The 20,228-nt window shown below is 40.0% G+C and overlaps 1 protein-coding gene across 2 annotated transcripts in view; it reads right to left on the reverse strand.

The window, feature by feature from the left end:
* Nucleotides 1-9: 9 nt before the first annotated feature.
* The window catches only part of LOC111924773 (neural-cadherin-like), a 53,546-nt gene continuing 33,327 nt past the window's right edge, over nucleotides 10-20,228 (reverse strand). Inside the window, exons 18-34 of one of the 2 annotated variants that reach the window (XR_015284877.1) lie at nucleotides 17,936-19,553; nucleotides 15,995-16,088; nucleotides 15,052-15,236; nucleotides 14,241-14,473; nucleotides 12,974-13,251; nucleotides 11,053-11,267; nucleotides 10,632-10,759; nucleotides 9,632-9,756; nucleotides 9,203-9,335; nucleotides 8,940-9,120; nucleotides 5,987-6,153; nucleotides 5,067-5,331; nucleotides 4,028-4,208; nucleotides 2,387-2,640; nucleotides 1,717-1,774; nucleotides 1,333-1,487; nucleotides 10-894 (exon numbers count right to left, since the gene is read on the reverse strand). Coding sequence is in view for 1 of the 2 variants with exons in the window: in XM_086882282.1 (XP_086738408.1) it covers nucleotides 493-894; nucleotides 1,333-1,487; nucleotides 2,387-2,640; nucleotides 4,028-4,208; nucleotides 5,067-5,331; nucleotides 5,987-6,153; nucleotides 8,940-9,120; nucleotides 9,203-9,335; nucleotides 9,632-9,756; nucleotides 10,632-10,759; nucleotides 11,053-11,267; nucleotides 12,974-13,251; nucleotides 14,241-14,473; nucleotides 15,052-15,236; nucleotides 15,995-16,088; nucleotides 17,936-19,553 (4,614 nt within the window). In the remaining variant the exon portion in view is untranslated. The remainder of the gene's footprint in view (nucleotides 895-1,332; nucleotides 1,488-1,716; nucleotides 1,775-2,386; nucleotides 2,641-4,027; nucleotides 4,209-5,066; nucleotides 5,332-5,986; nucleotides 6,154-8,939; nucleotides 9,121-9,202; nucleotides 9,336-9,631; nucleotides 9,757-10,631; nucleotides 10,760-11,052; nucleotides 11,268-12,973; nucleotides 13,252-14,240; nucleotides 14,474-15,051; nucleotides 15,237-15,994; nucleotides 16,089-17,935; nucleotides 19,554-20,228) is intronic. The other variant, XM_086882282.1, reaches the window with a different exon arrangement.

Raw genomic sequence — 20,228 nt, forward strand, 5'->3', positions numbered from 1 at the left:
AAAAAAACAGAAATTGTAAAGGTTTTATATTTAACATTGCCAATAATTATTTCACAGTCTAAGTTTAATTCCATTTTAAAAAAGAATGCTCCATGCATTGTTACCCACCTGAGAGGTTTCATATTAATACTAGGGAGAAAATAATTCAAGTTCTTGCATCCAGGATAATTCTAGTAAGTCACTGTGGTCTACACAAATAAAAAAAAGATATTATAATACTATTCTATAGATAACCTACATTCCAAAGTTTTCAAGAAAATTCATGCTTTAAAAGTCGTTGCACTTATATAATGTAATAACTTTGTACAGTGCATATAAAAAGATCATTCAGATAATCGCTCCTGGGAAAAGTGAGTAGTATATCATGCTATTGTAACTACAAAATTTGCATCAGTTAAGTTACTTGGTGTAACTTATATATATATAAAAAAGGGCATTTTTAAAAGTAGTGTCCACATGTCATGACAATTTGTCAAGTTCCTTTAAATCTGGTTACAAATTTTCATTTGAGACCACACAGAGTTCTTTAAGCTTCTCAAATTTTGACCCCCACTCTTGGAGGCAATCATAATTTAGATCTTCATCCCCACTGATGGAATCTAATGAGCTAAGGCTCCCTGCTAGAGAGCATTGCCCTTCCAAGCAGTAAAAATGAATAGTGTCAGCTGGAAGACTCTTCGGATCATTGTCTGCATCCCGTATGATTTGAGAAACATATTCCTTGAAGTCTGGGATGCTGGTAACAGCTGATATTGCTTGTTTTTGATGTGCATGTTTTGGGAGAGAGTCTCTTTTTGAGCCAGTTGGTGTCCTGGAGTGTGGAGCAGCTGCTCGGAAGGAGGAGTGGGGAATTTCATGGAGAGGTTTCTTCAGTTCATCTATATCATAAGCATTCTGGAAACAAAGAGAATGCAAATATTAGAGAGAAACAACTCAAAAGGAAACTGATTAAAAAAATGTTTTACAACACAAGGCAACACAAGACTGAATTCTGTGAGTTTTATATAAGTTGAAGAAGAGAGTGCCTAGTTCAGAGGACTAAATTCAGATCATGGCATATCCTTTAATGTAACAACAGTTTTCAGCTAAAGCAACAATGGTGTGTCCACAGCAATTCCCTTGAAGGTGGGAACACATGACCAGCATCATTAAAGGTACAGACTGGGTTGAAATACAAGCCTGCCACTTAAGAGGATTTCAGGTTAAAAAAAAAAAGAAAAAAAAAAAAGAAAAAAAGAATGAAAAAAGCCAATTTGATAATAAGTTGACTAAAAGGTCTGGGAAAGTGAGGAGAGGTTGGATTTTCAAAACTGGATTGAAGCTGCATCATACCTGATCACGTTCTCCACCTCCTTCTTCATTATAATTGAAGACATTTTCTCTAACATCCTCCCAGCTTTCGCGTTCTTCAGGAATGTGGTAAATTCCTCCTTTCCGAAACCCTGAACTTCCCCACTGACTCCACACTGTATAGGAAACCAAGAGTGCTGGAAGAAATAAAGACACATATTTGTTATATGTCATAAGAAAAAGTATGTTGCATGATAAACAGTAGTTACATGATTCCTGAGATATTAAATCAACTCTTAATTTGACAACTAAATTTGCAGGTAAGAAATGAGTATTGTTAAAACATAAACAACTTAAATTCATGAATGTAAAGAATAATCTATGTATATTACATCATAAGCTTCATTAAAAGGGTATTTTACTTACCTAAAGGAATCCATTTAAATAGAAGGCATTTTGGCCAATCTCTGGCCTTTCACCAATCCTGAGTAAATAAGATACCCAAAGTAAGTAAACCACTGTTTTAATGAAGGTTACAAGTGTAATATAATAATGGAGTCTTTGCTATTATGAGATGTGTACGTTGTTTATCAACATCAGCACATTTTTATGGTGTTATTGATTTTTCAGCCAAAGTGCAGCTGCAAAAGGACACACTAAATATCTCTCTCTGCCCACACTTTTAATGAGGCTTGCCTTTTAAGACCATGAACTTTCTAGAAGATCTCTTCCTTCATAATATGTGAAGAGCATTTGTAGCTGTAGGTCCTACCTACTACAAATGTAAGGGCTCAGGACAGATGGGAGTTTCAAATGGATGTGGCTGCACACAGAGTTGCACACAAAGATGGAAAGCTCTTACTTAAGAAGGATTGAAAGTAAGTGACTCTGGAAGAGAAAATCCTATCTTTGCTTGAACTGTCTTCAAAGCAAGTAAACTGTAACTGTGTGCTGTTGTCTATCTCTTAGCATCCTCAAACAGTGATCTCCAGAAAAGGTGAAAAACTGACCACAACACTCAAAGGTAAAGGAGACTTAGTTTAGTGGAACAAAGTACAAGATTAGGAATAAGGAAGAAAGTTACATGATCTCCTACCTAGGAAGACAAGGAGGCACATGCTGATTGCCAGAATAGAGCCAGAGCTTAGTCCAACAGGTCTTCCAGCCTTCACCTGGCTAATTTCACACCATCTTCCCTTGTAACCTTCAGGGCACTGGCAGATAGTCTTGTCTTGAGATTGAACCACACAGGTACCTCCGTTTCTACAGGTCCAGTGTCCACAAGGGGATGAGATACAGTGTCTGAGCCCTGTAAGGGTGTCAGTCACTTCTACTTTCCCAGCTGGGCACCTGAACAACCAAAGCAGATGATATCTTATAGGCAAGCAAAGCATCTGGAGCTGTGTTGTTTTGTGCAAAGTTTGGTACTGTTTCTTTAAAGTAAAGTTTAATTATTTTCAAGCAAACCACAAATCCACATTGAAAGTTTGAGATACATGGAAAGTTTAACTTAGTGAGCTAGTAGACTTATCAAAACATGAACACATGTTCTGATTTCCTGATCCAAAAGATATGCAGAAGAGCTTCACTCTTTCCTTAAAAGAGGGAGCCATCACTTTCTGACTAACCCTTTTTCTACATCCATGTTCTACTCCAAGTCCCTAAAAGATCAATAGGAAAAGAGCTAGCAAACATGTGGTGTAAGTTTAGTAATGTTCCTTTGGATCCTGGGGAGAAATGTCATTGACCTCCTCAGAATGACTTATCCTGTCTTTTAGGATTGATTTCTTCTTGTGTGTAATTGGAGAGGCCCTGGAGGTATGGTGTGAGGTGACCGACTTTCTTTCTGCAATCCAAAGAAGAAATTCTACTGAAAAAATGGCAGACACTTCATATTTCAGAAGCAGTCTGAAGAATGGAGTGTCCCCAGGCACACTTAAAACCATTTCACAGCCTCTTCTAGCAAAGAATCACCAGACTTCAGATATGCCAAATTTTGCCAAGAATTCAAGTGACTCCTCCTCTCAGTCCTGCATGTATTGATGTTTGGGTTTTTTAAACAGGAATGCCTGTATTTTGATTTGCATATTTTAATAAATATTTTGAATTTTTTCTTTAAATAGTGGATCTTCTCCAAGAAACTAACTGTGTAGGATAACAGCTGTTGGGCTTTGGCTCTGGCCCTGGAAGCCAATTTTAGAATCCAGTTTTGTTACAATCTAATTTTGAAAGTCTCATTTGAAAGTCTCATACAAATTATAATTAATTTAAACTTCTTTACAGGAAATATATGTAAATATGTATTGAATTTGCAACATACATATATATATATATAAATATAGATATCTTTATATATCTATGTATAGATATATAAAGATATACATAGATGTATATATCAATGTGTATATATACAGTATATTAGTATTTTCATACAGAGGACAAACCAAAGCTTTGCAATCTACCTTTTATCAAAGGACATTTCATTTTCTCACTGGCCTTCTGGTGATCTTCTCACCATGGAAAAAAAGGTGGAGTAATTAAGTTCCATACCAGACTTACAGAAAAAGGCAAGTCTAGTCCATGATAGAAGATGAGATGGAGAGAAGGATTTGTCCTTGGAATGGCTCTCTCTGGCCAGCAGCCACAGGAATTTCACTGTTAGAAGCAGTTGCCTGGTCAAAGGTGGAAAGAAAGAGCTTCCCAGCCATCCCTGGATGAAAACAAAAGCTTCACGTACCGGCATTCATATTTTCTCCAAAGGTCTACACAAAGGAAGGGGCTGTAACAGGGCTGGCTGCTGCAGGCACTGGAATGGCATCCCATGGTGACCCCTTGCCGCCTCAAAATTAATCCAAACTCTGTGCTTCTGCCTTCCACGAGGAGTGGCTGACCATCCAGCTGGACGTCACGCATACAACCTGCAACAAAGCAGAGGAGTATGCACAGAAGCACATTAAGTTAGCTGCTTCCCCACCTCAAGCCTTGTCCCCAGCACACAAGCAGGAGAACTTAGAGCATTGCAGAAAAAACTTAAAACATTGTTTAAAAATATCCCTATACTACGCATTTTTATTTTAGGAGAGCTACAGAACATGCATCTATTGTGCTCTGGTCAATCTACAGATTGGCAGTACTTCTCCAGGAGAGCTGCACTGGACCAATACCATAGTTCAGCAGAACTGTGCTATGAATTAGAACAGTTCCACTAAATTAATCTAGATTTGAGATATAATTTTAAAAGTGGGGCTGCATAAAAAGCAACAGAATGGAAAAAGCTGTTTTCTTGTTGAACCACAAAGTTACAGCACTCAACCCCAGGAAATGGAGAGCACCACAATTTGCCTTGCAATTCTTTCTGCTTCTGCCAAGAGTTGTTTTGCCTGTTCCTTAAATCCTTCTGAGGCAAAAAAACAGGAGTGAAGATCACACCATGAGTACACTGCCTGAGGCATGGGAAACCCTGACCTAGTGGAAGTGCCCCTGTCCCTGAGAGTGGGTTTGGAACCAGATGATCTTTAAGACCTCTTCCAACCCATTCTGTGATTCTATGAAATAAGAAACTGAAGTGCTATTTTTTTAATATTTACAGGAAATCTCACATCTTCACTAGAACCAGATACAATGGCACATTGAGTTGAACATTGAATTCCCCAGTAAAGGAAGGGCATAGTAGTCCACATGGGAATTGTTACCTGGGTTTTAGACTATCCAATACACTCAAAGATGCCACTTTCAGGCTTTAATTCCCCCCATTAGGAATCCATCATATCACTTACCTTGGAAATCACTCTCTGAATGACTGGGAAGTCGGTTTCCTAGCACAATGCTTGCCCAATCCATTTCAAACCATCTATTCATACCCAAGACAGAGGTGACTTCTTGATCCCCTCCACCACTGTTAACACGCAGGGTAAATTCATTGTTGTAGCGCTCCATGGTCAGAAGAACCCACTGGCCATTGTTTATACGTAATGTTCTCATTCTCAAAGAGTGATTTTTGTCCCCCAAACTGAAGTTAACACTAAAGAAACCCTCAACCACCTAGAAGAAGACGATAAAGACCTTTAATAACAGAAATGCACTTTTAAATGTTATTACACAGTCCTGCCTTAAGAAATGGATGTGAGTTTTTAAAATGGAAATGGCACTCTTGTTTTTAAGTGCTTTATTCCCAGATAAAAGTTACCACAAGAAAACTGCAGGTGTAGGAATTATCAACTCTTTTTCTTTTACAGGCCACTCTTCTAACTCACATGAACTCTTTAATCAGCCTTCTCCCTGCTGATATCTACCCTAAGTCTTCCCAGCTCACCTTCCTGTTTCAATTAGAATAATTAGCCTCTCTCTAGCTAGTATAGTCCAGACAGCTTTTTTCAACAATAACAAAAATGTAGAGGCAAGTTTTACAGACAGGAAGATATAGAAGCCAAGGGAAAAAGCAAGCAGGGCAAGCAGAACAAACTTCTTCATTCACATGCACCACATGGACATTTTACAGGCAGTGCAAACTAGAATTTTTACCATGGAAGAGTGATACTGAGAAGGACAACACAAGTGAGAGTAGTTATCCTCATGGAAAATTTTTTCTCTTTATTACATTACAAACAGGTGTCTTCAATGAGAAACTGCATCTTTTTCTCTCACTGTGGTAGTCCATGACAAACAAGGAGCACTCAAGCAGAACAGCTGTGCTCACCTCCAGTCGGATGTATCCGTTCCCATCTGCAGAGGCCAAGCTGAGAAGGGTGCTGTGGGAGATTCGGGTGCGCACCATCAGCTGGATCCGAGTGCTTCGCGTGCTGAGGATGCTCCTGGGCTCATAATGGATCCAGCTGTCCCTTCCGAAAGCCCATTCTGGAAGAACTGAGCACAGCACACAAAATCAAAGTGGAAACCTCAGAAATGTCTGCTCCCTCAGATTTCTGGTTTTTGAGAATTTACTAGCTCTGAATGTCAGAGTTTTAGTTCTTAAGGAGTTTTGGCAATACAATGAAGCATCATGCATAAAGCAACCTCTGTCCCACTTTAAAGGGAATTAAGAGAAAACCAACAAATCAGAATTTAAGCAGGAAAGGGACAATTAACTACTATCTCTTGCAGACTGCCTGTTACAAGTATATGTTCTACCCAATCACTCCTACACTGTGCCCAAATAATTTTTTTTAAAAGTCTGAAGCATATTTTCCAGTAAAGTAGCTCATGTTGATCTGAAAAATAGAAAAACAAAACAATCCCCCAAAAAAACAACCAAAGAAGAGAATCAAATGTTTCTTTCAGTCCTTTAGTCCCATGGTTAAAACCCCCACTGTTAGAAAACGTATGTTTTATTTCCCGTTTCAGTTGGCACAAGAGAAAGCCTGAGAGAAGGCACAGGATTTTTTAACTACATAGGGAGATTAAGTTAGTGTTTACTATCCTAGCTAAAGAAAATGCACTGAAATTATTTGTTTCCCTATCCCTCTGAGGAACCCAGGGTCCAGCACAGTTTGATGAAGTTGCACTGCACACTTCTGTGGAAATAGAACACCACTAAACTACCCAGGACCTGATGCTCTTGCAGAGGAGGCTCCTGTTTCAGTCTCTAGCTGACGGCAATTCTAGATCTGTTTTAGGCCAAGCTTAGTTGAAAAAAAAATAAATTTCTTTTTACCAAATAAAGATAGTTCAAGTTAGTTAATAGACAGGACAGGCACTGGGTTACCAATGACTCATCAGATGTCAGTGTCATGCAAGCAGAAATCCAGGGAGTATCCAGCTCATCCTGGAGCAATTAGTTTGGTTCCCAGGACATGAAATATCAAATAATCAAGAGACTTAATTTCTGCATTCTCTTCCTTTCACAATTGTCTTCTCTCCTTTCTTGAAGCATGTTTTCTTTTCTCCTCTAGCTTTCACCCCCACATTATTGTTCCTAACCCAGTTCTCTCTTGTTCACTGTCTCTGCAGCTACATGCTTAACTGATGAGCAGGCATGAGTTTTCCTGGGATGCTCCAATGACTCCTATCCTCAGCTGTCTTCTCCTTGCTGTGAACATGTCATAGTCATTCATAAAGCTGCACACCAACGTTTTGTAAACCAATGTATTAGAAGAAGCTGGTGCAAATCAAAGTTTATCTGTTACATCAGGATATGACTTATGGATTTTGAACAATTACTTTCTGAGCCCTTGGTTTGTCCTACAGTAATGAGGGGTAGAACCAATACATCAGTTGGGCTTGTGAAAGAGCATTTCAAAATAATGCAAAACAGAGCAGGATTTGAATCCAGGCAGATGTTTATAAACCAGTATCATCTGTCTGTAATACAAATAGCTTAACAATATTAACTGATTTTGTGGTCATTATGAGCATCTTAAACAGTGAGTGCTCCAGGCCTAGACCATGCCAGTTACAATTCCAGTCCTCCCCCTCACTGGACAGACAGGGCTTCCACTGAGTAATTTACTGTCACACTTTTTAAGTCTTGTGTGGCAGATGGACAAAGAAGAGAGGATCTAGCTGCCTGCATAGGGTATTATTGTTCTCTATACAAGAAGAAAAATTAAGTGCATTGAGCTGAATGGATATGTATAATGCACCATTGTCCTGTTCATTAATTCCAGCATATTGATCCAACACTAGCTTGCAAGCACTCCTTTCCAGCTGCTCACTGCTGCTCATCCTCATCTGTGGCTCACTCAAACCACAGGACTGAGGGGATAATTCTCTTCCAACAAAAGCCTCTAGTTATGGGGCACTGGTGTTTTTTACAAACTGTTATGATCACTCACATCATTTGTACTTTGTACCTAGAGGCAGGTAAAGGCCCAATAAACACCTGTCACTCACTTCTGCCTGACCGATGAAGATTTAAAGATAAGGAGGACAGAGCCAACTTCAAGTGTATATCTCCTGTACCCTGAATATGGGTGTGGACTACTAAGGGTTAAATAATTTATTTCCTAAGTTTTTCAATTGTGCTAATTTGTACCTAAGTGTTTGATTTTTGAAGTGGAAACATTTTAAATGTTTCCACTTTCTTACAACATCTCTGAGGTTTTCATTATCCACCATGGGAAGCTTTTGTTCTCTGATACACATTTCATTTTTGACTTTGACATATTCCATATTTGATTTCGAACAGGATAACACATTTGCTGCAGCCAGCCTGATATTATGCCTCCCATGTACACCCACTGCTGTGGTCTAGAGGCATTGCTCAACTTGGAATTTGTTCTAATGACAGATGCAAATGCAATTATCATCATTTTATAAATGCAAAATGGGGCCTGAAGATAACAAGAGGGTTATGCCCACAGATTTCACATGTTCATTAAACTTCATTTTGTGATCAGCATGAGCAGAGGAAAAAGCCACAATGCAGAATATTTCCCCTTTCACCACTGAGAAATAAGATAGTGATAAAAAGGACAAAACAACCTGACCACTGCCCTACCCTACAAAATAAAGCACTTCTTGATGTAACCCTCATCCACGACTTTATTTAACAAGAGTTAGTAGGATCTTTACATCTTTGAAGATGTAAATCATTCTCAGAGTAGAGCATATTCTGTTCAGTTCAAACACATGGCAGTATGACTTTGAGCACTGGAAAAGTTTGATGCTCCCACAGATCCTCACTACAAATTTCTCCCCAGAATTTGCAGTACCTTTTTCACATGCTAATCCAGCATATCCTGGGGAACAGTCACAGTGAAAGAAATCCCAGCCACCAACACACTTGCCATGGTTTCCACAGGAGGCCATCCCACCACTCTGACACATTTCATCCATAAGGACACAGCCAGGAGCACTGTTCAGGGACTCTGCAGGGTGCTCTAAATCATAGACCTGGAAAAGGTCAAAGAAAACCATCACAGCAGGTGCCTACAATTATCAGCAATAAACCCAAAACTGATCTTTGTGGCCCTACCTTACTATCAACGATGACATTGCGTATGCAGCCCACAAACCCTCTGAAGTTCCTTTGTGAGTCACGGTAAGGCAAGGTCTTCTTAACTCCACCCAGCTGCAGGGGCTGTTGGCCACTGAAGAGTTTACCCATGCTGAGCAGGAGGGAGGGAAAGAAAGAATTAGTGGCATGTAAAATACAACAGCTTGTCTGACTTCACCACCCCACCCCTGCCTTTTTCTGTCGCTCTTTTAAGTAGTTGTGATTCAATTTTTAAATTTTTGTTGTTGTTGTTGGGTTTTTTGTTTGGTCAGTTGTTTTTTGACGTTTGTTTGTTTTTTGTTTTGTTTGGGATTTTTGGTTTTGGGGTGGGTTTTTGTTTGTTTGTTTATGTTGTTGTTTTTTGTGGGTTTTTGTTTTGTGTTTTTTGTTGGTTGTTTTCGTTTTTACCTTTGAGATCCCACAATCTCTCCAGAGGCTTCACAGGCAGACAGATCCATTTGGGAAACCTTAGTGACACTGCCATTATCTCTAACTGAGACATTCACACAGTTGTCAAGAATCAGCTTCACTTCCTAGAAAAAGGCATTATTTAAAACAATTATATCCAGAGACGACATATATTTTAATTGTTTATTTTCTTTCACTTAGCAGAAGGTGGAATAATAACCAGCAATTACAGTGCAGGAAGCTTTCTTAAAATAATAAAGTACTCCATATACTAATCTGGAGTTATTGCACTTTTTATTTAGTTATGGCATATAACTAAAGAGCCACACAAAAGAAAGATCTGACTCTGCCATGACCATGCCGAGTCATTGACATAATAGAGGGAGCATGGGACATTCTTGGAGTTTTCTGTAATATCAACTGAGATAACCTAGCAGAGCAGAAAGTGTGTCAGGCTGCATCCCAGATCCTGACATGCCCTTCAGCTTGTCTTATGTGGGAGAGGAGGGGGAACCTTGCAGATGCCTTCAGTAGTGTTACAGCAGCAAGATATTCCCTCTACACAAAAGTGCATCCACCTCCTTTGTGCTACACATCTAAAGTCTCTTGGTGGGTGGGGCAGGGCTTCTCACTCAGCAAAAGTACAAATATTTCACTCAATCACATCAGAAAGCATCTAGCCCCTGGATTATCACAACTCTCTTGTCTAAGCAGCAGGCAGGAGAACTAAACAAATGAAATAGCATGGCCATTTTCATAACTAGATCTGACTTCTCCAGGTCTCGTTCTGCTTCACTGCTTCAAGACTAAGAGGATGTCCAAACTGACAAACTTCTCCCCCTGCTGTTTCAGAGATGATGGAAAATGAATTGATTGATTGATCTATTGATAAGAGTTCTACAGAAGGCAGGCAGGAAGGATATAACTAGCTATATATTTGGAAGGTATAACTAGGTATATGAATTAATGCTTACACAGGACTACCCATATTTACACTTGCCTTTCCATCATTTATAATTTTAATATTGTGCCAGCGGCGATCTGCAACATTAACTTTTTGTGACAGCTGCAGGAAAAGCTCACCAGAGCTGTGGCCCACGGTCAGTGATGGGACACCACCAGAGAGTTCTGCAAAGGAAAGGCTCTTATTGGATATGCAGTAACCATGTTTCATTCAAATGAAAATGAAATAACTGTTGCAGTTAGATCTTAGTTAGAGAAGATCTTTAGACAGCTTAAAAAATGTCCAGTTTCTAACAGTGACACAAAAATATGAATTAGGCATACTAGCAATCTACTGTGCATTCTCCTTATTCTCCAAAAGTAATTTGCTGGGCCTTTTTAAAAATAAAAACACCAAACCCGTGAACTAAGTAGAATCCCACCTTCACATAAACACAAATACTTAATAAAGTGCTAACCTAAAGCAAGGAAATTTTCCTGTTCTCCAGGCTGCCCTTGTGCTGCTGGTCCGTGGTACAACAGAAGGCCATCAACAACTTCAGTGATAAACTCTAAGGAGATGCGGCTCTCAAAGCAAGGCTGAAGGGGAGGGAACCAAGCATAACCGTGGCCTCTGAAGCTGTGTTTTGTCTGCTGGCAGTCTGGTCCATGAAAATTTGCAGCACATTTACATCTATTTGAAAAAAAAATACAAGCAAATATCCACCATACAAACAGAAAATGCAAAGGTTCTGTAGAATTCTGAAGTAGATTCTGACAACAGAATCCATTTTAAACACAGGACTCCATGTTCCCTAGGCCATAGTAGAGATTAAGCATCAGCAAAACTTCTGTCAAAAAGTGTTTTGACTTGTTTGTACAAACAGAATAAAAATTTAGTCTAAATTATAATATGTCTATGCAAGGATATTCAGTGAGTAAATGATGAACCTGTTGTAATATATAAAGCTCATGAAAATCTCCTACCTCTTCAGCATAAATAAAGAAAAACATGCTTTTCACTAGGGTTAGTTGTCAGCTTGTCTGAAGACTTTATAATGATGACAGGAAAAGCAAAGGAAACACAGAATCATAGAACGTCAGGTTGAAAGGGCCTCAAGTATAATTTGGTCCAACTTTTCTTGGCAAAAGAATGATTCTAGACAAGGTGGCCTAGCATCCTGGTATTGAATCTCAGAAGTGTCCACTGTTGGGTAAACCACCACCTTCCTGTGGGAATTAATACAATGGTTGATCATTCTCATTGGGAAAAAAGTTCTTCTTGTGTCCAATCAGAGTCTCCACAGGAAGGGTGTGGGAAGGCAATATCACCCAGAAAAAGTGGGGTGTGGCAGTCACAGATCTTGATGTCTTCATTCCTATTGCAAGGTACTTGCTAGTTTATTTCTTTTACTATCTTTTTCTTTTTCTAGTTCATTTCTTTTACACTATCAAACAAGAGAGGCTTGGAGTTCTTCCCTTAATACTCTGTAGAAAAAAGTAGCCATAGTATGACAGTAGCAGAACCTGTAAGTGGGAAACCAAAGGAACAACAGAAATGGGCAGAAGGACTGGAAGGGAGATCAGCTGGGCTCCTTTTTCCCAGTTTCTGTTTCCCATAGATTGGTAGTACCTTTGACAGCAGAATGAGGGGGTAGGATGCAGGAAAAGATGACACACAAAACTACTGAAAATGGAGCAGAAGTAAAGACAGCTCAGAGCTGGACAAATGATAGGTGGCAGAGACTACCTAGAGTTTCTGGGCAGCAAGGTTTCTCTGTCTGATTATACTTGAGCATCAAGAAGAATTGTAGCATGACATGAGCTTCTGTAGCTTCAGTCTGAGTCCTGTCAGCCCTACCCTATGAAGATGGTGGCCAGTATTTCTGCTTTCCTATATTGGGATGATTATTTTTAAGCAAACATGCTGGAAGCCACATTTTGGAGGGGGTTCAGGCTAATTCTGAGCTATTACAGTCCAATCATTTTTTTCATCTTTATACTATATATATATGCACAAGATCTCATTTTTGGAGAAACAAATGAGGCAAGGAATGTGGGGAAGAGGTTATTAAGCGACATAAGAGACATGATTAAAACGTTTAACAGCATTAAAATGTTTAAGGCAGGCTGCACAAACTAAAAACATTTTTCAGAGTAGCATTAATGGAACTGGTGCAGCCTGGAACATTCCCAAGGTTTTCCTGGAGACTATGTTGAACACAAAATGTATGTACCTGAAAACAGAGGTTCTTTTGCAAGACCTGTGTGTGAAGCCTAGCAAAACTTAGATCTGCCACAGTGGGAAGACATGCAACGATGGTTCCTGAAGCTTCGACTCATCCTCCTTACAGTCTGCACTACATGCATTTTGTTTGCACCTTATGAAGCTTTACCAACCTGTAGCCCAAATCAGTATCCACACATGTGCCACCATTGAGACAAGGGTTTGTCTGGTATGAGGAGCAGGAAAGATGAGGATTCTCTCGAGCAGCACAGCCACACACAGCATGACTCAGGACCGTCACAGACACCAGTGAAACACTTCCAGCTGTGGTTATGGTTGGTACATGGTTCTGTTCATGCTTACTGATGCATCCGCTGCTGTGAGTGCAGTCTGCAGTCACACATTCATCAATGCCAATCTGGGTGATATTTATCTCCAGAATGCTTTCCAGCTGAATAATAATAAGAAGTAGTAGTTGCATTCATCTGACTTTTCCTCCAAGTTCACCAATGACAGCAATGAAAAGCTCAAGTCTTATTTATTTTCAAAACTGGTTGCTGTGCCAATTCCTCCCAAAGTCTAGCTCACACGATACAGCCAAAGGCAGCTCAGGCTGCCATCTGTTAAGGCCAAAGCCTTGGAGTAAGTCAATTATAGCATGAATAAGCATTTCAAGGGCAAAAATACTGACAATATTCATTAGAGACTGAGCAGATAAATTTTTATCACTAATGGTTCTGATGCATTATTTACATGGCATCTGAACTATATTTTTAATCTGAACGTCTGACTTAAAGATATTGGGAATTGGCACTGCATAGGGAAGAAATGTTTCCAAGAGAACAAATAATTTAACTCCTTCAATGTTTTTTGTGATTTTTTTTTTGTTTTGTTTGTTTGTTGTTTTGTTTTTGGTGTTTTTTTGTTGGGTTTTTTTTTCGCTAGAGGGAAAGGAACTTTACTAAATTTTAAACACATATTTCCAACCTGATTTTGTACTGGAGAGTGGCTCTTTTACTACTTTGCTCTCATAAATCTAGAAACTTAAAACATTTGACTGGTTTGGGAGTTTCAACTAGAGAACTAAAAGTCGAAACATTAAGGCATCATGTAGAAAGGCAAGAGCAAAACACATTCTTTATACAGTGTTTCACAGATTTTTCAATAGGAAAAACATGTTTACAGTCCTAAAAGAGTATTGTGTTTAGGTGACTTAATATATATTTAGAGTCTGGCTTTCAAAACATTTGTATTTGAAACTTCTAGTTTTTAATTTTAATTGCAAAAGAATTGTTTGATTTTACTGATTGAAACTATCTATTTTTCTCACACATTACTCCCTCTATCATTCGAATTGTTCACATTCACTAGGCAATGGACATTACCTGAATAGACACAATGAGAAGCTGCTGTGGTTTCATACACAGGATGGATACTTACCCAGGCTCTGGAAGCTGCTACATTGCCATTAAGTTTTTCTGCTTTATAATAAGGTGGACCATAAACTGCAAACCAAACATCAACCCCTCGGATTGGACTTGGGCTATTCAGCACACTGAAAATGTGAACATTTTCCAGTTGAACTGAGATAATTTCTGAAAGCAGCTTCTTCATCTGGTAGTATTTACTTTGTTTTTCAGGGGACTGGGATATGAACTCCTCTGGTGTGATACCTGTAACAGAAGTTGAAAACCTGACACACATATTTCTTGCAACTGTTGTAGCAATAGAAAAGAGAAGCATCACAGAATAAACCATAAGGTTGTAGAAAATGGACTCAACCGAAAGTTCATGAGTATTTTCATTCTTAGGCTCTGAAATTTTCTGTGCTTGCTTCTGCTAAATCTGCGTGTTCTGAAACTTTTTTGACTTTTATTACTTTCCAATTTTTTAAAATGTTTTGTTGTTTTGTTTTTTTTAATCACAAACATGTTTAAGAAGATTTTACTATTCCACAAAGGTTGAAAGAATTTGGTGAATTTCAGGCAGGCATTTGTTCAAAGAAAATTTTTCTTCTAATATATAAGTTGCTGAGGTTTTTAAAAGTTGGTGTAGGAATCAGACAACTTTTCCTTGCTGTGTTTTTTTCTCCATAGATGCAGCATCAGAGGACCATGTAAAGATGCATTTTCAAATCTTTACCTAGAAAATTATTAATTCTTATCTCATGTCCAAAAGCATTCTAAGCAGAATTCTGAGTATCACAGCAATAACATTAAAGACATGGACCATAGTTTAGCACATTGCTTACCTTTAATTCGTACAGAACCAGCATTATGGAGGGCATCATCTTTGATTTCCTTCACTATAACCTTTACAGTCGAGATAACATCTGGCCAGACTCCATCAATGACTCTAACTCTTATGTTGTATGTTCCCGGTGGGGTTCCTTCTTTAATAGTCAGCAAACCTGAGTTATCATTAAGGATAAAGTACCTGTAATAAGAGTTAAGCCAAGGAACAAGCTATGAGAAGTTCAAAAGCTACGTACTAATTATCATCAGTGAAGGTTTTTCTGAACCACTTTATCAAAGAAAGCACATGTGTTCCCTCATGAAGGGACAGAGCAGAACAGAACTTTTTTTAATTGTCTTCTGTTGGTTCCTAATGACTCTTCACTGGTATATCATGAAGGTTTCTTCCTGCTGCTATGTTGTATTAACTGTGTAGGAAGACTAAAGCTGCAACAGCCATAACTTTGGAAACAGTGCAAACTCCTAGTGTAGGTACATTCACTGAGAGTGACATCTCTGTCAAAACCTCTGAGTAGCACATGTACATCTCAGCCCCAGTCACAATCCAGACACTCCCAAGTCTGTGCATCTAGTACAAATAAGGTCTTAAAAGCTGTGGTGACATGGAAACACCAGGAGCTTGGGTGGAGGAATTTAAAAGTTAGTAGGTATGTTTCCTGTAGTGGCTCACTGGTACAGATTATGGTAGGACTCTGAACAGGAATTTAGAATTCTGGCCCATGAGGCAATAGGCAGCAGGCTGATTTGGCATGCAGCGTTATTTACTGCAGCCTCACACTCAGAAAGGCTTTTGGAGATCTACACACAGAAGTGTCTAACCAACAGAATGCTTTTGTAATCTTGTTTTCAAAAAAGGTCAGTGTAAATATTTGCTATGATTCTGTGTGTGCTCAATTTTCCCATAGAATTTATGCAATTCCTATTTTTCTCTCCAAATACCTTGATGTTTTCCCTTCAAATTGGTAGATTTTGCGATCCCAGTCATCAGCATCAGGGGCACTGACCTGGCCCAGGACTGTCGTGGGGAGAATACCTAGAACAACATAGCACACAAATAGCACAGTCAGACCTCTCACATGTACACACACAGGTACTGGTGTAAACACGTGTCGTAAGCCTAAGACCTCTTAAAAATAGTTGTAGTTCTCGAGACATGTGCACCAGTTTGCAAATGCCACATGGTACCGGGCTTATCGCATGTTTGCTGTATGATCACATGGATTTAATTCTACAGGTGGCTGCAATGAAAAGCAATGGGAAGGAAAAAGAGAAAAGCCACCTCTGAGAATTTTCGCTATTTTGTCTGTACTATCCAACCAACTTATGTACTAGCATAGACAGGAATTGGTGTTTGGCAGGATAAATAACCAAAATGCAAGCTGGTTTATAAAGGACAAAAAACAATAGCAATTACAGCAAGACAGAGAAGATGTCCAAAATACAGCGACCAGGCTTATTTTGAGTAAATGGTAAGACTGGGGTGAGATGGAAAGCAGCATGTACTCTGCTGGCTTTGCATCTTCTCAGCAAAACCAACAAATTAGTATTTTCTGGATTTAAAAATTTACTTCTGAAGGAAAGGTCATAGTTACCTGAATTCATAAACCTACTGAGTAAAAAATCAAGGATACACAAAGAGGATAAATGTGTGACTTCACCTTGTGACAAGGAACAGCACAAATCCTGACAACCAAGGAACTGAATGCAAGGAGAGAAAACTGTGCCTCTCTGGCAACCGTGGTGACATTCATGGGGTATTTTGCAGGAGACAGTATACAGGATGCCCCAGTATTTGATTCCCACAGGATATGAATGCAACATACATTGTGATAATATCCTTGATTGTGTCTCTCCTTTATATTTTAATTAATCAGAAATCTGAGGTCTTGAATAGTCCCTCCCAGAAATTAACCGATGTACCAATGATTTTGAAGAAACAACTAAAAGGGAATTCAGGCTTAATGAAAATGTTTAGTATTTAAGCTACAGACAGAGTTTCTCAGCAAATAGAAACAGACATGTTTTCAATTTAACAATAAGCTGAACTTGAGTAATCATGCAACAGGCAGTACGTTTCAGTATAAATAAATGTGAGCGGCATCTACTCAGAAGTAGTTCCTAGTGTGCCACGACAGACAATCTATTTAATGTGCTAGCAAACCATAGGACACAGAACACAGTAGAAGAGGAAGGAATGCCCTGAGACAACATGGATGCAAACACCCCAAAATATTTTTACCTGTGTGGTTTATTTCCCTGATGGGCTTATTATGGGGGCAGAAGATCACAAGAATACTGCTGCCTAATTGCCAAAGCAAGAAGGGAAAGACGGCTTCTCTCACACTGCGTGCAGCCAGCATTCACAGAAAATTCCCCCATAACAGTATTTTTCAGCTGAAGACTTAGATGAATGTTTCAGCAGTTTACATACGAGTTCAGTTTAAGTGTATTCACTAAAATTCAATTCAGTCTGGAGAAGGAAAAAGTTTTAAGGAGGAGAAAGAAGGTTCTCAGCATTCAGACTCATCATTTGTCAGCACCATTATAAACTTTGGTAACTTCTTCTCCCCTGATATGTTAATGCTGCTGAAAAACTGTATCTGAAACCAAGAGATCATTACTCAAGTTTGACAGAAAGATGCTCAGAAAAGCAGCTAGTTATGCTGTTTCTTCAAGGCTGGCTCACTTTCTTCCACAAATCAAGTGGCCCAGAGTCCTATGCCCCACATACCTACTGCTCTCTGTTGGGCTTTAAGCAAACTTCAGTAGCATCTCTACTGACAGCTTATGTGGAAGAGGACAGAGTCCTCCTGTAAAACTTAAAACTGCTTCTTTTGACCTTATGTCACACTTGGAAGTAAACATAAAGGAGTGATTTACCATCATAGCTGTAAATCAGACATTCCATGTAGCCAGCAGAATGCGGGTGGTCATTCTGGTCCCCGATGTTCACAGTCAGTGTGTTGGTGGAGCTCATGGGTGGGATCCCACTGTCTGTGATCAGGATGGGCAGGTAGAACGCCTTGTACACCTCCCTGTCAAAAGTACGCAGTGCAGTGAGCATGGCACTTCCATTGTGGAAGTCCTGCAAGCTGAAGCTGGTCAGGATATCGAAATCACCGAGAAGGCGAAAGGAGAAAGGTGCTCCGTTAGCAGCAGTGTCTCGGTCCTTGGCGTACAGCAGTGTGGAGGTCTCATTCATTGGGACGACCTGTGGAGAAGCTGTGTTTTCCCAAACCACCGGGTTATAACGTGCCTCGAACTCTGGCCCATTGTCATTTACATCCTGCAGAGTCACTAAAACAGTGGCACTGCCAGTCAGAGGGGGTTGTCCCATATCAGTGGCAATGACAATGAGTTGGTACTGAGCCACTGTCTCATGATCCAGCACTCCTGCAACCATCAGCCACCCATCACTAGCCAAAGAGAACTGGCAGCCTGGATCAGACTTGTTTAGCAGGTGGAAAGAAAACCTTCCATTCAGGCCAGAATCCAAGTCAACAGCAGAAACCTGAATAACTTTGGTACCAACTGCTACATCTTCCCCAAGTGCAGGCACTTCATAGAACTGAGGATAGAATACAGGAGCATGATCATTTGAGTCCTCCACGTAGATCACACAGTGAGCGATGCTGAAGAAATCCATGTCCTCTGCTTTCACAGTCAAATTGAATACCCTCTCATGAGGCTTCTCAAAGTCAATTCGTTTGCGTAGTCGGATAAACCCACAGTTGTTGACTTCATCTGTCTCTATGGAGAACTTGCGGTCATTGTCCCCATCAATGATGCTGAATGTCACCATGGCATTTTCTCCCTCATCTCTGTCCACAGCAGACACCACCACCACCTCAGTGTTAATACTTGCATTCTCGGAGACAAACGCTGTGTAAATCCTTTGCAGGAAGACTGGAGCGTGATCGTTTACATCAGTCACCAGAATAGTGGCGGTGCCTGTCCCAGTGAGCCCTCCTCCATCTCTGGCCTCAACCACCACTAGGTACTTGTCCTCCTTCTCACGGTCCAGGGACCCGAGCACCGTAGAGATGGTGCCACTAACAGGATCAATGGAGAACAAGTTCAAATTAATTTCATTTTTGACGTTCTGAATGATACTGTAGGTTAGCACAGCATTTATACCGGCCTTGGGGTCATCGAGGTCCGCCGCTGTCATTTCCATGATAGCAGTGTCAGCCGGAGAGTCCTCAGGGATGTGGCCGGTGAAACAGCCATCCGACACACAGAGGAAAAGGGGTGCGTTGTCGTTCACGTCCCTCACTTGTATGATCACGTCTGCAAAGCCAGTCAGTCCCTCTCCGCCCTCATCCGTTGCAAGGACAAGAAAGCGCCACGTCGATCGCTTCTCTCGGTCTAACCTTTTGTGTGCGCTGATCTCACCTGTGTTCTCATTGATGCTGAACTCGCTGCTGGCTCCCTGTCCGTGCAGGGAATAGTTAATGGCATTCTGATCTGCTGCTTGGTCAGGATCTGTTGCAGAAACCTGGAACAAGCCACAGCAGGCAAGTGTTTATATTAAAAAAAACACGGGAGATCACAGTTCTCTTCTTGATGGCAGCTGCTACAGTGCAGGCTAAAAGAATAGTGAGCATTTTAACAGCAACCATCTACTGGTTTGAGTCACTCAGGTACTCTCAATTAACATCATGCACAGCCTAGAGAAGCAAAGAGAGGACATTTTGACAGATTAATACATTCTATTACCCAGTATGTTTTGGGAAGAGAAAAAAGTGTAGGAAGAATCAAGTGAAAATAATAACAGTTCTGCTGAGCAAATCTTGTGAAATTCTTTGGAGCTGGAATACAAAGGCAAGCAGAGGCTGGTTCTCTCTGAGTGAACAGACTGCTGTGAGAACAGGCCATGCATGCAAACTGATGATCAGCACAGGCCAGAGAGAACTCCCAGCTCCCGATTTGCATCCAGGGATTGTTTGGGAGATTGCTAGTTTGCCCTATCGAGAACGGCTCTAACAACAAAACAATGAAGATGATTGAGCTGGAGTCAAAGAACAGTCCCTGGTAATGTTTATTTGGCAGCATAAATTTAACCATTACATGCATGAGGTACACATGCCAACCGTTCTGTGCTTATCCTGGTACTCAAAATGTGCCAAATCTTCTTTGTAAAGGAAAGTTATCACATTTTTCAACACTTAGA

This window comes from Cyanistes caeruleus, chromosome 1 (assembly GCF_971803275.1).
Source record: "Cyanistes caeruleus chromosome 1, bCyaCae1.hap1.1, whole genome shotgun sequence".
Classification (NCBI taxonomy): Eukaryota; Metazoa; Chordata; class Aves; order Passeriformes; family Paridae; genus Cyanistes; species Cyanistes caeruleus.